The sequence below is a fragment of the Micropterus salmoides genome, unplaced genomic scaffold (assembly GCF_014851395.1).
Source record: "Micropterus salmoides isolate LMB-PRFRI ecotype aquatic unplaced genomic scaffold, ASM1485139v1 Ms_hic_scaffold_1, whole genome shotgun sequence".
Classification (NCBI taxonomy): Eukaryota; Metazoa; Chordata; class Actinopteri; order Centrarchiformes; family Centrarchidae; genus Micropterus; species Micropterus salmoides.
The window spans coordinates 35,346,241-35,364,766 of record NW_024040040.1 but is presented as its reverse complement, the minus strand read 5'-3'; the positions used below and the strand labels follow the sequence as shown (position 1 = coordinate 35,364,766).

Sequence of the window (18,526 nt, the reverse complement as noted above, 5' to 3'; positions counted from 1 at the left end):
GTGAGGCGAGGGGACGTCGCTCAGACGATTTTAGCCGACTGTGCACGAAGTGTATCGCCGCCGGCGGAGCTGCTCGCCCCTATAAACAGGCTTCTCCCAGTCGTGCAGTTTTCCACCCGCTCTTTGTCCGCGGCCGGCTGAATGACGACGCGCTTCCCTTTAAGATGATGTCGGACACACACACGCCTTATTTAATTATTTTGTGTAATGTCGGCAGGCGGATACTAGGACCAAACCATAACGTTAAATACCAGCGAGGGTTGGAGAGGAGTCTGTAGCATCCCCGGAGTGGCGGCGGAGGGTTAACGTTAGCTGTGCTCAGGACTAAGCAGTGTCCTTGCTTGTGTCAAAGGCAGCACTGGTGTTTATCAGAGGCGACAACACTTCTCCGGGACAGACATGTCTTCTCGTGTAACGGATAAAGCAGAGGGGCATCGAGGCGCAGAGCAGAGACGGTGAATGCGGCGACAGAGCTCCGTTAGACTCTCCCCTCTCACCCCGCAATGGTTTCGATGTTTGGATGAGGCAACGGGCAGTAGGCAATTTGGCTCACATTTAACAACATTTTAAAAAGGGGTAAGTAGAAAAAATACATTTGGGTTTGAAGCCAGGTAGACGTTGTAATAGCAGTTGTGTGTTTGGCCAGTCTGCCGTGCAGGTGTGAGTCTTGTCAGCCCGGTACGACTCGCCGGCCCAGCTGCTTTAGTTACCCCCCCCACGTTGTAATTGTATTCCCCTCACACTGCTGCTCTCTTTCTTCAGTGTGTGAGCACTTTGACAGAGGCCAGCCAGCCCCTGTGTGTTACATTCCCTCCCCTCCCGTGTAAAAGCGCTTATGTAACCCTGTGGGATTCCTTCTTTTGCAAGACTTCCTGGCCCTGTGCGAGGAAAACACGGCAACACTGGCTGCTAGAGGAGCCATGTGCACCGACAGAGGAGGCTGCTGCTGAGGACGGCACAGGCTGTTCACATTCCTGCCCTCAACACACGGAGCATCATTAGACTTCCTTATTTCAGGGTTTTTGTACCCATCGGTTTAGTTTTTAAGCCACTCGTTGGTTAAAAGCAGTGCTATTTATAGGCCTATATTTTTTCTCCCCATGTACCCATAAATAACAGCTGTATTTATTTATTAGTTGTGAATCATGGGTGACAGCAACAGTCCTCACTTTTTCTCTTCTGTCATTGTGAATTTGGGACCTAATGGGAAGCAGCTCAGGGGTTTTGACATGACAGCGCCTATAAAGCCTTGTGTTAGGCCTATAACCAAATTGCTAGTGTTTTATAAACAGTTTTCAAGATCAGTGGGTCGAAATTAGGGCTACAACTATTAATTGTTTGGTCTGTAAAATATCAGAAAGGCATTGTTGAAAGATGCCATCATTCTTTCCTAAAGGTCAAGGTTCTGTCATCACATTGCTTGATTGCTTGAATCCTCACATTTGAGAGGCTATAACCAGAGAATGTTTGTTTTTTTTGGATCTCTATAGATCCATACTTAAGTGTACAGGTATTACAATCCTTGTACTAAATTTACTGTCAGTAGATGTCTTTTATTTGAATAGAATTCTGTTCCAGCTGTGGACAGACAGAACTAGATTGTGTAAATAATCTGCATGGTACCGTATTCCTTATTTGAAATGGTGTAGTCTCACCGTGAAATGACCCCTCGTACTCTGGAACTGCTGGAAAAAATGCAGTGTTACTATGAACATCCACATTCTTCAAATGACATGCAACGTGTGGTCCAGCACTAACTACGTATAGCACCCATAGACGCTGAAGGTGCATCTCAATTCTCTTATTTGACATTTCCTCGATCCTCACTTGAACCGGAAGTCGTTTTGGTCCTCCATCTTGGGGGCCGTCCTAAAGCTCTTATTTGAGCTCTGAGGGCCAAGGATTGAGGAGCGATCTCTGAGGAGCCATGAGCGAGGATGCACAAGAGCAGCCTTCACGGAGGTCTTTTCATGGCTGACACGCCCCCTTATTGGATATCAGTTATTGATTGGTTGCTGCAGCTGATCAGACTGATCTGATACATGACAACATCAATGGAGTTTCATACCAGAGTGAAAACAGATAACAGAATACATTTATCACTCCGATACACTATCTAGTTAAAAATCTGTGTTCATTGTAGGTCTGAACACAAAAGGACCTCAAACACTTTTAACTTTATTTATCGTCATTTCCATTCAGTCACATGTGAGGCTGGTCATTCCTGAACGTCGGCTTTGATATGAGTTACATCATTACAATTTTGCGTGATACATTTAGGCTAATAAATCATTTTCAATGTTTAAAAGACAGCATGGTCATATTCTGGCTTATTCAATAATGAATTTACAATCAATATCATTAAATACAGATGCAGATAATGAATATGTAATATAAACGCCTAGGGCTGGGCGATATATTAAAATTTTTTATCATAATAAAAAATGTCATTTGATATCGATAACTATCACGATAAATGTCAAATCATTATTTCTTTCAAGTTTAAAGGCTGATTTTACGCCTGAGTGAAAATTGAAGAAAGCCGATGGCTGATTGTAGTTTTAAACTTTTCTTTATGATCAGAACACGACAAACACTTGATGCCAATCAGTGGATCAACTTAACAAATCTGAAGTAAAACATTTAAAACATCACAAAATCTTTTTTTTTTTAACTAATAAGCATAAGTAAAATTAAGAAAAATCTTTTTTTCATTCCTTTTTCCTCATCAAAATAAATATCTGAAAATTAAAGTGCTAATTCATTCGTGAATAAAATGTAGTCAAACGTTTATTGAACATTTATGTCATTATTTATAACATTTATTATATTGGTATTATATCACGTTAATTATCATTGTTTTATTGCCCAGCCCTATAAACGAATTGTGCCAGCAGGAATGGTCCTGTGCCTCTGGGCAGGATACAGTATAAATACAGAATGCAGGTTGTTCTTCATGTGCAGGAGTTTGTTAAATGTGTAACAGCTACAGAGAGAAAAAAATGCTGCTCTGCACTGATAACTGTGAGCCTTTATTAGTATCAGCACAGTGCACATGTACAGAAACTCCATTAAAAGTCTCCACAGCTATTAGAGCCGACTGACAGCTAATCCAGCTGCCGTCATCGGACACGGACGGCGCTTCACATGATGCTTTGGAGGAAAGGACGTCTCGTTTCTATAAAAACACATTTCCTTGTTTCTTTTGTCACGTCGCTCCATGCAGCTGGACTAAGACGCAAGGAAAAGACGCAAGTGAGGGAAACCTGGATGCAATTAAGAGAATTAAGATGCACCTTGAAAGTCAGGATATCCCAGTGAGTGCACACCACTAGAACCTGGAAACTGAAGCAACTAAATGGAATTCAGCCATCATTTACACCTGTGCTTTTCCTACTGTGACATGTCAGAATGAAAAAGGCTGAAGCATTCCAACACTGTTCACCTCAGTCCTGTATCGGGCGTTTAATCTTAAAAGTAATGCTGTGTAATTATTTTTCCCCCACAGAGTGCTTTTACATCTCTCCCCCTCACTTCCACCTTTAACCCCCCACCTAATGATGACATCCCCAGACTCTCCACCGCTGGTCTCCCCTTCCCCGTGCCCTGCTCCACCTCCATCCCTCCCCTCCTCCCCGGTGCCCTCTTCCCCGGCCCCTTCCTCCTCCTCCCTCCCCGCCCCGCCCTCACTGCCTCCCACGGGGGAGGTGATGGTTCTGGCTCTGGGCAGGAAGAAGCAGAGGGTGCTGATCGCTCTCTCCATCCTGCCAAACCTCTTCCTAGCCTTCCTGCTCTCTTCCGACCCCCTCATCACCCTCTCCCCGCCCCATCACTGCCACCTGCCGGGGCCCTTACCGTCGCCTGAGCTGCTCAACGCCTCCCTGCCCTGGAAGAAAGGGGAGAGGCCCGGGGACAGCGGGCGCCTGTCCCAGTGTAAGCAGTACGTCAACGGAAGCCAGTCAGCTGTGGTGGACTGCGTGGCCGGCTGGGACTACAACGTCACGGAAGGGCTGAGGAACAACATCGTTACCGAGGTAAAGCACCGGCCTGGGATCATCCTGAGCTCTCTAATTATGGTCTTCGCCTAGTTCATTGTTTAGGCTTTCTGTGGGAAGGCCACCACTTTTTGTTTATGTATGGACTTAGGGTCTTAAAATGCTGAAAAGTTGTTTCTTTTTTAATCCTGTATTAATCTACAGGGTCTTGCTGAGCATGCAGCCTCCCTTTTTGCAATGCCTTGCTAAACATTAATGCAGCCGAACATATTTGTACCCAAGTGATCCCTGGGGGCTACTGAGCAGTTCCTTAATCCAGTCTTTTTCATGTCATCCTATTAACTTTAAATGGCTTTTATGTTCGATCACTGTTTCCAAAGCAAACCAAAACCCAGGCAGCCATTAGTTTTCATTCATTTTTGCACATAGTGAAATCAGCTTGTAGAGCCTTGGATCCATCATAGCATTTAATTGACTTTATTTTTAAGTCAAGTTTTGTAACGGGTGTGTGAGGACAGGAGTTGTTGTGAAAACTCTTCCTTGTCGGTGCATTCAAGAAAACTCCCAACATCAGATATTTGTGTGATCCCTTGATACCATTTTCCTACACCAACCTCCTGGTTGATGTACGCAATGAATGTGCGTAGTACCTACGTTTGGAGGTATTCATACAAGACAAGTCAATCCCAGTACAGTCTGATGCTGTTGTTCCATACACACCACTGCTGAGAATTACACATGACTACTTAAAGCAACAAAGCTTTGTTTAGTTTAGGTTGAGTGTCTCTCATTCGCTTACCCACTCTATCTCTGTGTCTTGATTTTTCTCTTTGTGGGATCCCTAGTAAGGCAGGTGGTTGTAGTTTAAACATCTGTCACAGCACGTCTTCCTGACCATTCCCACTCACTGCTTGCCAGATCGTTAGTTCAGTAATGGCTGGTAAGCAGGGTAACAGAAATACAGGGGAATTAACCAAATGCAGGAGGCTGAGGCAGAGCTTGTGGAGTTCAGTGATTTTTATATACAAAAAGTGCTACAAAGGCTTATGGGAAGGTGAGGCGGGCAAGGGTCAAAATCAGAGAGCAGTCCAACACAAACAAACAAATCCAGTAAGGTGCAGGCAGGAATCCAAAGTCCAACAAACAGGCAAAAGGTCGAGCGCAGGTAAAGAAACCAAGACATGAACAATAACAGTCTGGCAAGGAGTGAGTGGGAGTGGTCCAGTTAAGTATCTGATGGGCCGATGAGGGAAAGTGGGAACAGGTAGGGCGATGCATTTTTCACACATTCGGAAATGGAACTGCACCAATTTTACACATCAAAGTCAGCTTACATGTCTTACATCTGTGAACAAAAGCTGTTGTTGTGGCGCCAGAGGAAGCTGCGTGACGGCGGTCAGGTTGCATTGTGGGTAACTTAGGCGCATAGTTTAGACAAGGAAGAACATGATATCTCTTGGTCTGCTGGATCAATTTTGAAATTTATCCTGCACTATTCTTTTAAGTTGTTCATCTGACTGCCATTCAACGTTGAGAAGAAGGTTGGGAAGCCAAGTTGGATAACGCTCAGTGACTCACGCAGATAATGTGTGTTAGGAAAGGGCCACGCTGGGCAGATTTTAGCTTCCTGAGACATGTCTGAAATTTCAGAAGGCAGAGTTTCCTTAAATGCGTCACTGAGGAAGAACAACCCCTGCTCACAACCACTGAGAAAGAAGTAGAGATAGTGTACTAAAGTTAATGGACACCAAAATATGAAATATGTTAATCCCTTTAAATGTCTTGCTCATGGGTACCTCAGTAACTGTTTACAAAGCAGGGATTAGGGAACTTCAATCAGTTGCCTCACTGTTGTGAGGATTGGAATTTCCTGGCCACAACTTTGCATCGCTAACCTTTTTAAATGTTCTGGCCTTGATCACTGTGTTTAAACAGCAGACCAGCAGGTTAAAGATTAGCTACAGTGGGAAATATTTTGTGACTAGGACTATAACCTTGCCTTTAAAGCGCACCAGAAATATCGACAGGTTGGAAACTGCACAATCAATGTTCTTAGAGGATTACACAAAAATAATCTCTTGTTCAGCTTGTGTTTCTCAGTGAAATGACAGGTTTAGGTCTGATTCTCACATTTCTAGCTGCAGGAAAAAAAGCAGCCCCTGGCTCTGCCATGTTGTTCATTTTAATAAATGCAAAAGTGTATAAGCAGAGTTTCCTACACGTGTTTGAATTGTGACAACAGGCAGCCAGTGTGATAAATGCAGCACATAAATGCTATGTTGGCACATTAATGTGTCACTCTGGACACTGCTTGTGGCGGGCTTGACATTTTGATTTGCATGATCAGTGTCATCATGGCAAAAACAAGCCTCTCAGATTTGGACTTGTCTTTAACAAAGCCTAGCCGGCGGCTCACAGCTTTCTACTCAGGCTGGTCGCTCTGCAGCCTGTCTGTCTGTTTTTATTTCTGTCTCCACTGATGTGGGAGCCACTCCCAGCCCTCCAGGCCAGGGTATTAGGGCAGTTCACCAGTAATCCATCCACACCACAGCAGCAAGCTGAGGATGCATAAACGCTGCCAAGGGAAGCATTTTGCAGGAGCATGTTTGCAAATGCATCTGTGTAGACACGCGGTGTGTAGTGTGCTCGCAGTCTACTTCATCCCTTGTTTGACATACCGAGTGACACGGTTAGACATATTTTGCCTCTTAAGTCGGGTTTTGCTCATGAAGTATTTTTCGCTGATGTGTTCCTCCAGTGCTGCGTTGCTTTGCTGGCAGTCTGGCAAACAGGAAGCAGGAAGGCCTCTGAACAGCTTTGCCTCTCCCACTGATCAATAAATACTGTGTCACTTCACAAGAGGCAAACTACACTTAACATCTCTGTGCTGTGGATGTATGGGCAAATGCAATGTCAACAACTGGCTTACTTGTTCTTCCTGTCGGGTTGGGCAGTATGACGATAACATACCAAGACATGAGTTTGTCAGCCCTCAAAAATGTTATCATGGCATCTGTACAGTAGTAACAATAGTTATATTATATATGGGTGTATTACGCCCTTTAGGGCTTTACTGCAAATCAGTTTTATGACAGAATTCATAAAACTTCATTTTTTACATTTATTCATTTAGCTGACACTTTTATCCAAAGCGACTTACAATTGCTATATATGTCAGAGGTCGCACACCTCTGGACCAACTAGGGGTTAAGTGTCTTGCTCAGGGACACATTGGTTGAGTCACAGTGGGGGATTGAACCCAGGTCTCTCACACCAAAAACAAACAATAATATTCAATAAGTCCAATATAAACAATTTCTCAATTGATTTACTATCTGACCGTATATATTGATGTTGCTATGTAAAATAATATACATATCATAATGAAATTATCTGGTGTCAGAAATGGAAATTGGAGAAATGGTTACAGGTTTAAATTGTTCCCAAAGACACATACCTGACTAGGGCCTGAGCCTCATTCCCAAAACCAGCCTGAGGAGTTTACGAACTGGTTTGTGTGCATTTTCCCTCCTCCTCTTGTCCAAAACATTCCACCCATATGAGCTCCATGGGTTGCTATGCTGCCCTTTACCCAACTAGTGTGCACTGTTGTGACTCGGCGCCTCAGCAACAGGACAGCTGATATTATGTGACAGGCATTTATGTTTCTGCGCATGGGCTCCAATTATGAAAGGCCTTCTCTTTTTTCTTCTTTTTTTTATTACCGGCCCTCTGCTCTGCCTCTCCCTCTCTTGATCATTTTGCTTTCAGCGGCCAGCAGACAGCGACATTAGCAGAGCTCAGCTGTTACTGCAAATTAGTGGGTCGGCTTAATGTGAAACTCAGATCTGAGAGCAGATATCTGTTTGTTTTTTTCAGATGTGCTGACTTTCCATGTGGATGCACTATTATGTATAACCACAGCCATTTCTTTTGTAATGTACGAAGTAAATGCATATTACTTTTACTACTATTAGTGCTAGTGCTGCCAGGATCACTAATAATAACAGTAATACACTCGCTTTCCTCTGGCTGTCACGACCACGTACACAGTAATATGATGAGGCTTGTATTATGAGTCTAATGGATCCTGAAGGCTTTATATCGTGTCCTTCTCTCAGACTGTGATTTCCTTTTGACACATAATTATTCATCAGTGAGCAAAAATCATCCACAAAACAGTAAAAGCACAAGTATTATTATATCCACGGAGGACCAGAAACTGATTTTCTTGAACCATATCTGAGAAGTAATTTTCATGAAATAAAATTTGAGTACTTCTTCACAGGAAGTTTTTCATTATTTAAGTAATTAATTTAATTTGCCAAAAGCAAACTTCTTCATGAGCAAGTCAAGCTAACGATCAATGTGAATGCTCAGTGAGCTGAGTTATACATTGTGGCTTAGGGCTTTTAAACCATGCAGATGGGAAGGCAACACATTTCAATCTCAGTGCACACTCTCTTTTATAAGCAAAGAGCTTCCACTTGTCTTTTTGTTGTCTTCAAAACCAGACACATACGGCACATACGACATAAATTATGCGCAGGTTATCCACTTTCTTCTCTGTACACCCATTTCCTTAATGAGTTTACTGACAATAAACCAGTTTGCCACAGAGCAAGTTTACAGTTTACAAGTCTCACACATTATACAATAATAAAGGAAGGATGAATAATAAAAACTAGATATAGGTATAGACATCACATAAAAACAATTGTAAGATTATTAAAATATGTGTAACCATATGATTTAAAATGCGACGCTGATTTCCGGGTAACTTGCCCCAAAGCCTCTGAAGGTTGTGTTAGTGCTGTAACGTATTAGCGACACAAACACTGTGCTGTTAAAAACTGGAATTGTAATTTATAGTGTTTGTGATGAGGGCTATTTATTAAGGTTGTAGGGCTGATTGACAGAAAATGAAACGAAAAATGAGGTTACATCACTTCATTCATTTAAAAATAAGTCAAAACAATTGGTGGTTATACTTTCTGAAACATTCTGATTTCATTCGTGTTTTCTGTCACCCTCTCCATCTCCCCTGTTGGTCCTGATGTGTGATGATGTCTCCCTGATGACTGCCTGTTCTCTAACATTTACATTGTTGTGCTAACCTGAACAGTAAAATGAATGACAGGCCTGTCATCCTCCCTCTTGTGTCTGTGCTGTCCAGTGGGATCTGGTGTGTGCTCAGTACTGGCTGGTTCCAGTGGAGGAGGTGTGTTTCATCCTGGGCGTCCTGACTGGCTGTCTCGGCCTGGGCTATGCCGCTGACAGGTAATATACATGGCAGACAACCAAATTGGTCAACTGTAGAACAAAAGTACTGTAAATAGGTTACGATATCAATTTGGAAAGTTTGCTTGAGGTTGTCTTGTCATGGCATACAACAGATAAAAATAATGTGTTACGCAGTACAACACACACACGCACACCCACAAGTTAACATGTTCCAATACAGCTCATCCCGTCTGTTCGCTAACATCTGTACTGTTAAATCCCTTTGTTCCTCATTCTTCACGCTCTTGTCCTACTTTGCTGTCTCACTATGTCGCAACAATTCATACATCACGCAGAGGTGCTTAGATGTTAATGTTGAAATGAAATTCGCTATAGATTTACCATGCCTGGAGCCGGTGGCTCCTCTATCAGTCAATAGATGATGGCCTCCAGCAAAAGGAAAAAAGATTTAGCAATAAGCAGCCAGTAAGAAATCCTTTTGAGGTGCAAATATTGCTGTTTGCAAAAGATAAGTATATATAACAAACCAATTTACCACATATAAGCACGGCATAAAAGTTAATGTTAGAGAATGTTTTCTTTGCTCGTCCGCCTGCATTAGGCATTGATGTAATTGACCCAGACGGTATCTTGCCGTGTTGTCAGATTGAAAATCACACAGGGGGAAGCTGTAGTTTTGGGGGAAATTGCGAGGGACGTGATGCTAATTTGATCAGCTAACAGCCTTCATTCATTTGCTGACCAACTGAGCATAGCATCTGTTTGTTAGGACTACTGAATTAGTGCTTCCTCCGGGGATCGCACAAAGAAGAAAACGACAACAGTGCTAATCTGCAGGTTGGAAAACAAAACTGCCTGCACCCGCACGCCGCTGAGAATTGGCTAATCATCACATTTAGTGATCAGCTTGTGCTTCAGACTTAAGCTGCTCCAAAGATGTACCTTAAATTTCTTTCTTTGAGTTTTGATAATACATTTAGAATCAGAATCAGCTTTATTGCCAGGTATGTGTACACATACGAGGTGCTCACTAAGTGCTTACTAATACTATAATAAAATCAGACACAGGCTACAGTATAGAGAACACACACGTCAGAGGTGGATGAGATATACAGGTGCACATACACATACATGCATACATGTATGTGTATGTGTGTGTATGCATGTATTTAGGTAATATATTTTTATACAGTGGCTGAAGGTCCCTCAATTTAAAAGTTTTTTTACAAAAATCTATAATTAATTTCATAAACATTTTATCTTATTTAATTTGTCATTTTGGCTGGATTATTTGTACATTACATGAGCTAGCAACATTAATGGTTTATAATGCTGTAAAAATTTCCACACTGTGGTTTTCCATTGTATGTTAACACTTATATCCACACTAGTCCACTGTCCTATTTTCTGTTCACAACCCTCTTGCTGTCAATATTTAATTAATATAAGTAGTGTTTTGCTCTTGCATTATCAGCACTTACATTGTAATTTATTGCTGTTGTATATCTTGTTTTTATAATTTTAAATTTCTCCAATCTAGTTTTTGTCTCTGAGGTCTGACTTAAGATGCTTTTGGATTTGACAAAAACAGGAATGGACGATCAATAATAATCTAATTTATTCTATCAATTAATGGTGTGTCAGTCAGTGTGTCAGTTGTCAGTGCGTATTTCTGCTTCCCTGCAGGCTGGGCAGATCCAAGACCCTGTTGACCTCTCTGACCCTGTCGGTGGTGTTTGGGGTGCTGGTGTGTGTCTCTCCGTACCCCTCCATCTTCATTGTCATGCGTTTCTGTTTGGCGGCAGCTAGCGCGGGAGTCTACCTCACTCTGTACATCACTCGTAAGTATTTCAGCATTTGAAGGACGCACTGTGTTTTTTTATTTATGTCAATCAGTGGACTAGTTGTTGAGACATTTTAGTATAAACACAAATGTGGTGCTACAGGAAAAGTCAGGAGATCAAGAAGTCAAGACCAAGATTAAGAAGTTTGTGGTCATCCTTGAAAAATGGCATCGCAATCCATCTGATAGCTGTTGAGATATTTCAGTCTGGATCAAAGTGGTGGACCGACTGTCAGACTCACCAACATTGCTATGCCCAGTACCGTGCTGCTAGCATGGCTAAAAATGCTGCCTGCTACATCAAACATACACAGAACTTAATCTGATAGTTGATTTTTGGTATGTTCCCTGTAAAGGAGCATAAAATTAAGATAGATGGATGGAGAGGATGGTTTTATTCCCCATGATGCATATGTTGTGGTTGTAGGACATTAAGTTGCATTTCCCTCCTTAGTTTGTGGGTTGCTTCTTTATGGACTCATTCAAAAAGGATTTGCTGATGTTGTCTTCATACATCAGGTCTGGAGCTGTGTGACCCGTCTCTGAGGCTGGTGGGGACCATGCTCGCCGGGCTGATGACCGTAGCCGGAGAGCTGCTGCTGCTGGCCGTTGGCCTAGGCTGCCAGTCCTGGAGGGGCCTGCTGGGAGCCGGAGCCGCCCCGCTAACACTCTTCCTCAGTTACGGGTATGATTGTGTTTGTTTTTGTTGTTTGCATGTCCGCATGTATGATTATTTGTTTCAAAGCTTCTGGTGCTTAATGTTTTTATTCAATTTTCAGTTTTAGCTTTTGAGGACTTTCTGACAAACTAAAGGGACAGGAGAATGAAGAATGACCTGATAGTCTTTTGATTTAAAGTCTTGATGCCAACTGACTTGCTGAAAGCTTTGTTGGATCGTATTGATCTCAATCCCCTCGTCACACTGAGCCTTTTAGCTCATGTCAGAATGCATTAGGGCTACTTTGTTTAAGGTCCCCGGCCCCCCTAAGATAAGCCACCATTGCAGTTTCCAAACCAAATTAACAGAGATTATAGTATGATTACTGGCAATGAATTGCAGGTTTTTAATAAGAATAGATTAAGAAATAAATAAGTCTGATACTTTGTGACCCACAGTGGTTATTTTCCATGCCAAATCAGCAAATCTGGGTTACAGCAACACAGTCCTAATGCCTCTAAATAGTTTTGGTGCTGGATAAAGGTTAGCATATTTCAGAGTGGACTTGTGTTTTGTCTTCGCTCTCCTGCAGCATTCCTGGGGTATTTCCAGAGTCTCCTCGCTGGCTCCTTCTGTCAGAGAGATCTGCAGACATGAACTCCTTCAGTGAGAGAAGAAACTCCAACAGAGATTTGAGGGACGACGAGAGCTTCACAGGTGTGTGTGTGCGCGTGCATAGAAGCTTCAGACTTGCTCTCTCAAAATTCAAGCTCACGTTTTTGTTTTTTTTTTGCATCACTGCCAGGATGAATGGATGTTCAGTTTACGAAGCCTGCATTATGTATGGGTTATTTATTTCAGTACATTTTAACATGAGTACCTATCACACACCACTTCCAAGAGCAGGTAATGATGCTCAATAATAGTTCATGATTTATTAAAATGATACATGGTTCCTTCTTAAAAATGGTATTATAATTGATCATAATGATCTGAGCCGGATATTCAGCTGTCATCGCTGCCACCATATGAACATGAAGTCAGGAATTTAAGTCATGAAGTATCAAAGTCATTTGTTAAAGAGGGCCCAGAACATTAGGGTTTCATTTCAAGTTTCATCTGAGCTGTTCCTAGTGTGTATTTACAAGACTAAACTTGGATTCAGATTCATTAAAATTTTCTCTACTGAACATGAAAATTGAAAGTGATCCTTACAAATGTCAGCACCCAATCCATTGTTCTATTATTTGAAAGACATTAAATGTAAGTTCATGTTGCTCAGTCGATAAAGGAAGAACTGGTCAAAATGGGAACATTTTATTTTAACGCCAGAGCTTTCAGCTGCATCTCAATTCCTTCATCAGCAAGTGAATTTTGCTCTGTTGTCATAAAGAATAAAAACATAGTTATATATAAATAAATGTCAGATTACATGTGTCATATTGACAATTATTTATTATCTGTTAGGGATACGTCACAGCAGGTATAGTTGTTGACAAGACATTTAATAATAGTTAATATGCTGCTAATAAATGCTAAATTGGGAGGTTAACAAAAATGTTACAGTAGAATCTATTTTTATTAAGCCAGCTACAGTACTCTTAAGTGGCTCTTTAACAACCTCTGTTTGACCAGTAGGAATTATGGTGACATTGAGAAAACCTGTGTGTCTCTTTTCAGATAAAACACATTGACAATGAGCGATTGATTAAAAGAGAAACCAGGCCAGGCCACCACTGAGCTGTGAATTAAAAAGATAATTCCAGTTTTGTCCCGTTTGCTTGCTGCAGAGCTGGACTCAGAGCCTGCCCTCTCCTCGCACCCCCAACTGTCCTTCCCTGAGCTCTTCCACAGCAGGAACATCTGGAAGAACATGTGTGTGCTCGGCTTCACCTCGTAAGTCATCCCACACCCTCGACTTTCATTTAGCAACGCTGCAGTTTTGTTTCCCTTTCTGTTTGCGGAGCGCCCTGTTTGCCAGCCTGGTTTCTCTGTGGTGTCATATTTCATCATGATTCTTATACCTTCTTCCACTCTAAAACACTTTCCTATTTAAAGGCCGTGCAAATACACTCTTACTGTTTGTTTTCCTGTGTTTCCTCCCTCAGATTCATCTCTCACGGCATTAGTCACTGTTACAGCTCTTTCCGAGGTGACGTCAGAGGCACGGCCCCTAGCTTCTATTGGACGTACCTGCTGTCTGTGTGCGCAGGGGGCGGTGCCTGGTTGTTGCTCTGGGCGACCGTAGACAGGTGCGGCCGCCGTGGCATCCTGCTCCTCTCCATGACGATGACAGGGCTGGCCTCTTTGATCCTCCTGGGACTCATGGAGTGTAAGCGGCCTTTACTTGGCAGCAGGATGCTGTTTCCTCCGAGTAAATCTGGAGTCAGATAAAGAAAGCCATTAAAAGTCTTTGCCAACAAGGTGGAAACAGCTCCCCTTCATCTCCCCAGAAATCACCCCCTGGTGTCAGAGAAGCATTATGTGAGGCTTGTATTAGGATTAGAGGTCTTGTTTCCTCAAATCCTGACTGGAATGAAGGTAAAAGCTAGTTTATTTGATGTTAAGCTCAGATTTGTGGCCTTATTAGATCATCTGTACTGACTGATCTGCCACTGACTTCATGTTGGGCTTCATGGAAAAATACAGTTGAGGTGCCTTTGTCTTTCCACACAGAGTGTAGAAACACTCTCCCCAATCTCAGTCTCCCCCTTGTGGCCGCACATGAGTACGGCATTCACTTAATGTAGGACACTGCAGTGGCAGCAAAGTCAAAGCTGTGTTAGGTGCTGTGCTTTAATCGCGCATCAACGGCCGAGGGGGCAGCAGCACTGACCTCCTCTTAGAGGTCACTCACTGCTCTCTGTGTCTACTGTTAATGAAAGAAGTCTGGGAAAGCTTTAGGGAAAGGAGTGTTCAGTGTTGATTCACTGTTTTAAATTGGAAATCAGTTCAGATCAACAAGGTGTCATGATATATCATAAAAAAATTAAAACGGAAATGCTGCTCTTCATCAATGTCATAAATAATTACCGCTGTCTGTTCTTCCTCCTCCCCTTTAGATCTCAGTGAGACGGCCATCACAGTTTTCTCAGTGCTGGGTCTCTTGTCCTCTCAGGCCACCGCCTCCCTCTGCATCCTCTTCACTGCAGAGGTCATGCCCACCGTCATCAGGTAACACACGAGCACAGCAGCACTTTGAAAGACAGATTAAAAAGCGATCTTTCCCCCATTTGGTTTTGCGGGAATATGTTAAGAGGTAGAATGTGCTCATATTTTCTGTCAGAAAGAGCCTGCTCAGCCCATAAGTGCTGCCAAAACGAATCAGGCCATGAAAAATGCAGGAAATCGTGAGGGAGAAGAGAGGAGATTTCCATCAATATCTATTAGTAATGAAGAGTTAGACGTTTTCTGACATCACTCAACTGCATGACATCTTAGATTATCTTCTTTTGGAAATGAAGGAATAACATGCCTCAAGTTGAGGGAAGTTCTGGTCATTTACAGTTCTGTGAATGACCTGATATTTCTCAACTAAATGTTAATTTGTACTTAAGGGAATTGTTTGACACTGTTAGAAGTAGTAAGTAGTATTAGCTTTCTTGCCAAGAGTTTGATATGAGGATTGATCCCACATTCATATCTGTACATTAAATATGAAGCTACAGCTAGAAGAAGCTTAGCTTAGCATAAGACACCAATGGTAAATAAATCTGTTTTTTATATTTTTATACTTTGGGTTTGTATGGGTTGAACAAACGAGAAATAATGTGTTAATTAGTGAGCTTTAGAGGTGCTGGTAGGTGGATTTTACTACTTTTGGACAGAGCCTGGTTAGCTGTATCAATGCTTCCAGTCTTTAAGCACAAGTTTGAGTTAGCTTAGCTTAGCAAAGCTACAGTATCCTGGCTGTGGCTTCATATCAACAGACCAACATGTAAGTGGTGTCAGTTTTCCCTTAGCTAAAAATACACACCTTGATAACATAATCAACAACACAGCAGAGCAGCTTAAACAATTTTACACTTTTTATACAAATTTTATTAAACCTTAAAATAAGGTGGACTTTATAGATGCTATTTTACTTATTTAATAAAAAACAAGACCAGACAGCACCCGAGGAGGTGAAAGAGAAATGTATGGTTCTGACTTTGAGGGTGGGGGGACTGAATCTGAAATATGGAATCCTTGCGTTTATGTGTTAAATGTTAAATCTGAACTTGTGTATATCCTCAGGGGCAGCGGTGTGGGCGCAGTTCTCGCCCTGGGCTGCGTGGGCCGCCTCAGCTCCCCGCTCATGGACTTGAGGAACCACTACGGCTACTTCCTGCACCATGTGGTCTACTCCTCTCTGGCCCTGCTGGCCGTGCTGTCCATCCTGCTGCTGCCCGAGAGCAAGAGGAAGCCTCTGCCCCAGACGCTGGCTGACGGGGAGCAGTACAGGCGCCCCCCGCTGGGAAGGAGGAGGAGGGACAATGTGCCGTTGCTCGCCACGCCCAACCCAGAGACCTAAAAGACCCCCGAACGAGTGGAATGCAGAACATTCACATCTGTCCTGTTCATGTGGAGGAGGAGAAAGAGCAATATAGAGACCTTAAGATGGAGAGAAAAGGGCTGCATAGATGATCATGGACAGACGATGAACGTGATCAGACACTCCTAACATATCATCCACTTGGCATTCCAGGCGCAGGCGGTTGACTTGAGTTCCCACTTTACTTCATCATTCTCTTATTTCCTGCCATTGAGACATGTGTAGATGTGATACACAGCGTTCACACACACACGTGGGGAAGTCTTCATCTTTCATACCATCTCCTCCTGCCATCTGGGGCATGGTCCTCCACCATGTGACACACCAGCATACACTGCTGCACGCAGTCCTCCAGTGTGTCTGTCGTAGAGATGTTAGCTGCTTACTACTGACACTCCAGACTAGACGTGGCTCAGAGAGTAGTTGCAAATTATTCGTAGCATTTGTCTTAACCTTCATAGAATGTTGTTTTTATTTTAGTTTTTGTCGTGTTTGCCATGTACGACGACACTAAGTGCTCAGAGGTGTGCAAAATCAAAATCAGTTTTGTATACTTTCCTGTGACACTTTTCGTAAGACTCGATGGAGTTAAGTGGGTGTTAAATGCCTTGTAAATACTCTAGACTTCTTTAACTTCTTGGGGCATCTGAGTTTTGTTAAAGCATACTGTACAGAACAGTAAGCTATGCAGTGGAGATGCGGAGCAGAGCACTTGGAAACGTTCTTTTTAATGGTGGTTAACCAGTCTTTAAATTTAAGCTACAGTGTTATGGACGTTTTATCAACTATTATAAATACTGGGATCAGAAATAAAAATAAGACAAAAAGAGGCTTAAATCCAGCTAGTGAATATGGCCTGTAGCCAGCAATATTTATGTTTTATTTATGTTATGGCTTATGGTTATTAAGCATAATCAGTAAATTATTCAGAGGCCTAGCATTTTGAAGTATTAAACTAAATATTGTTAAATTGGGTTCAGATGACACGGCATGGAAAAAAAAAGTTTCCATTTTCTGCTGTCTCTGATCAAACAACAGTGAAGCTGTTAACTGTCACAACATTCCTGCATGTTTGGAAGCACTGAAGGGCTTGATTTTTTTTTGTTTTTTGTATTTCCTCAGCAGCTTATAGTTACTCAATACCTCTCTAGATGACCAGTCTGAGCTGTATGAGAATAGACGGGTACAAAAAAAATACAGTAGAACTTGTGTAACCAGGCACATATATATTTTGTCAGGACTTAAATGTGGAAGTTTTGAAAGAGGTCATGTGTCATTTTGCCTGAATGTATATTGAAGGGCCCGATGACTATGCTCCATGAGGTTTGAATGGCAGCAGAAGAGGGCCCCAGAGCTCCAAATGAACCCCCGACTCCTCATCCACCCACAAAGGATGTTTTTCTCCATAGCTTCCTGAATTTGAATGTGCCGGCTGATGCCATGTTGAAGAGTTTAAGACTTAAATAATGATAGGGAATTGCCACAGCATGTCGGTAACAGTGCATCAAGAAACACCAAGTGTATGTTAGTGTGCTCGAGTAGTTGTTCTTCTCGAGTGTTCATGGGTGTGTGATATTAAGAGGAAGTGGGCGTTATTTAATTTGGACTCTGATGTCAAGGAGTCTTTAAAGTAATTATGAATGACACTAACCTTTGCTGATGGCTTCTTCCTCCGTCAGCCTTTGGTAGGTTTTTTTGCCCCCCTCTGTATGTTGCACTTATACACTGACAATTATTATCACTATGATTAACTTGACTTGAGTAATATTATGTCTGACAATACTGATGATCTGTTCAGTGATGAGTGATGCAGTTAACTCTATAGCCTGATTTAATGTAAAATAAAACTGGTTCGATAAACAAGACATGGGTATTTTTTTAGTTGTTCCCGTATGAGTGAACTGTTGTAATTAGTCAAAGCAAGAATTAGATGATGACATACTGTACTTGTAATTGGCTCAGCGTAGAATAATACAACATAAAACATAATTTCCAGTTTATTCATTGTATATGATGAATTTTGGTTTACAAAAACATACGTTTTTGGAAATGTTGTTAAGATGGATCTATTTTTAGATTTGGACCACACAGGTATTACATTTTCAGTCCAGATTAAAACTTTACCTCTGAGACAGCTGGTAAGTTTATCTACATGAGACCTGTCTGTAACATTAAACACACAGCAAGTACAGAGACAATAATGCCATTGGAAAATAAAAGTACTGTTGTAACCTTTAAGATGGAATTATGTT

The 18,526-nt window shown here is 42.1% G+C and overlaps 1 protein-coding gene across 1 annotated transcript; it reads left to right on the top strand.

Annotated features, from left to right (window-relative positions):
* The first annotated feature begins 33 nt into the window (after window positions 1-33).
* slc22a17 (solute carrier family 22 member 17) lies at window positions 34-18,139 on the top strand. Its single transcript, XM_038725279.1, has 10 exons — window positions 34-576; window positions 3,509-4,034; window positions 9,172-9,275; window positions 10,926-11,080; window positions 11,602-11,767; window positions 12,333-12,457; window positions 13,531-13,636; window positions 13,849-14,072; window positions 14,803-14,914; window positions 15,977-18,139. Exons 2-10 carry the CDS (start codon window positions 3,558-3,560, stop codon window positions 16,251-16,253), a joined length of 1,746 nt encoding a protein of 581 aa, XP_038581207.1. The 5' UTR covers window positions 34-576; window positions 3,509-3,557; the 3' UTR covers window positions 16,254-18,139.
* The last annotated feature ends 387 nt before the right edge of the window (window positions 18,140-18,526 follow it).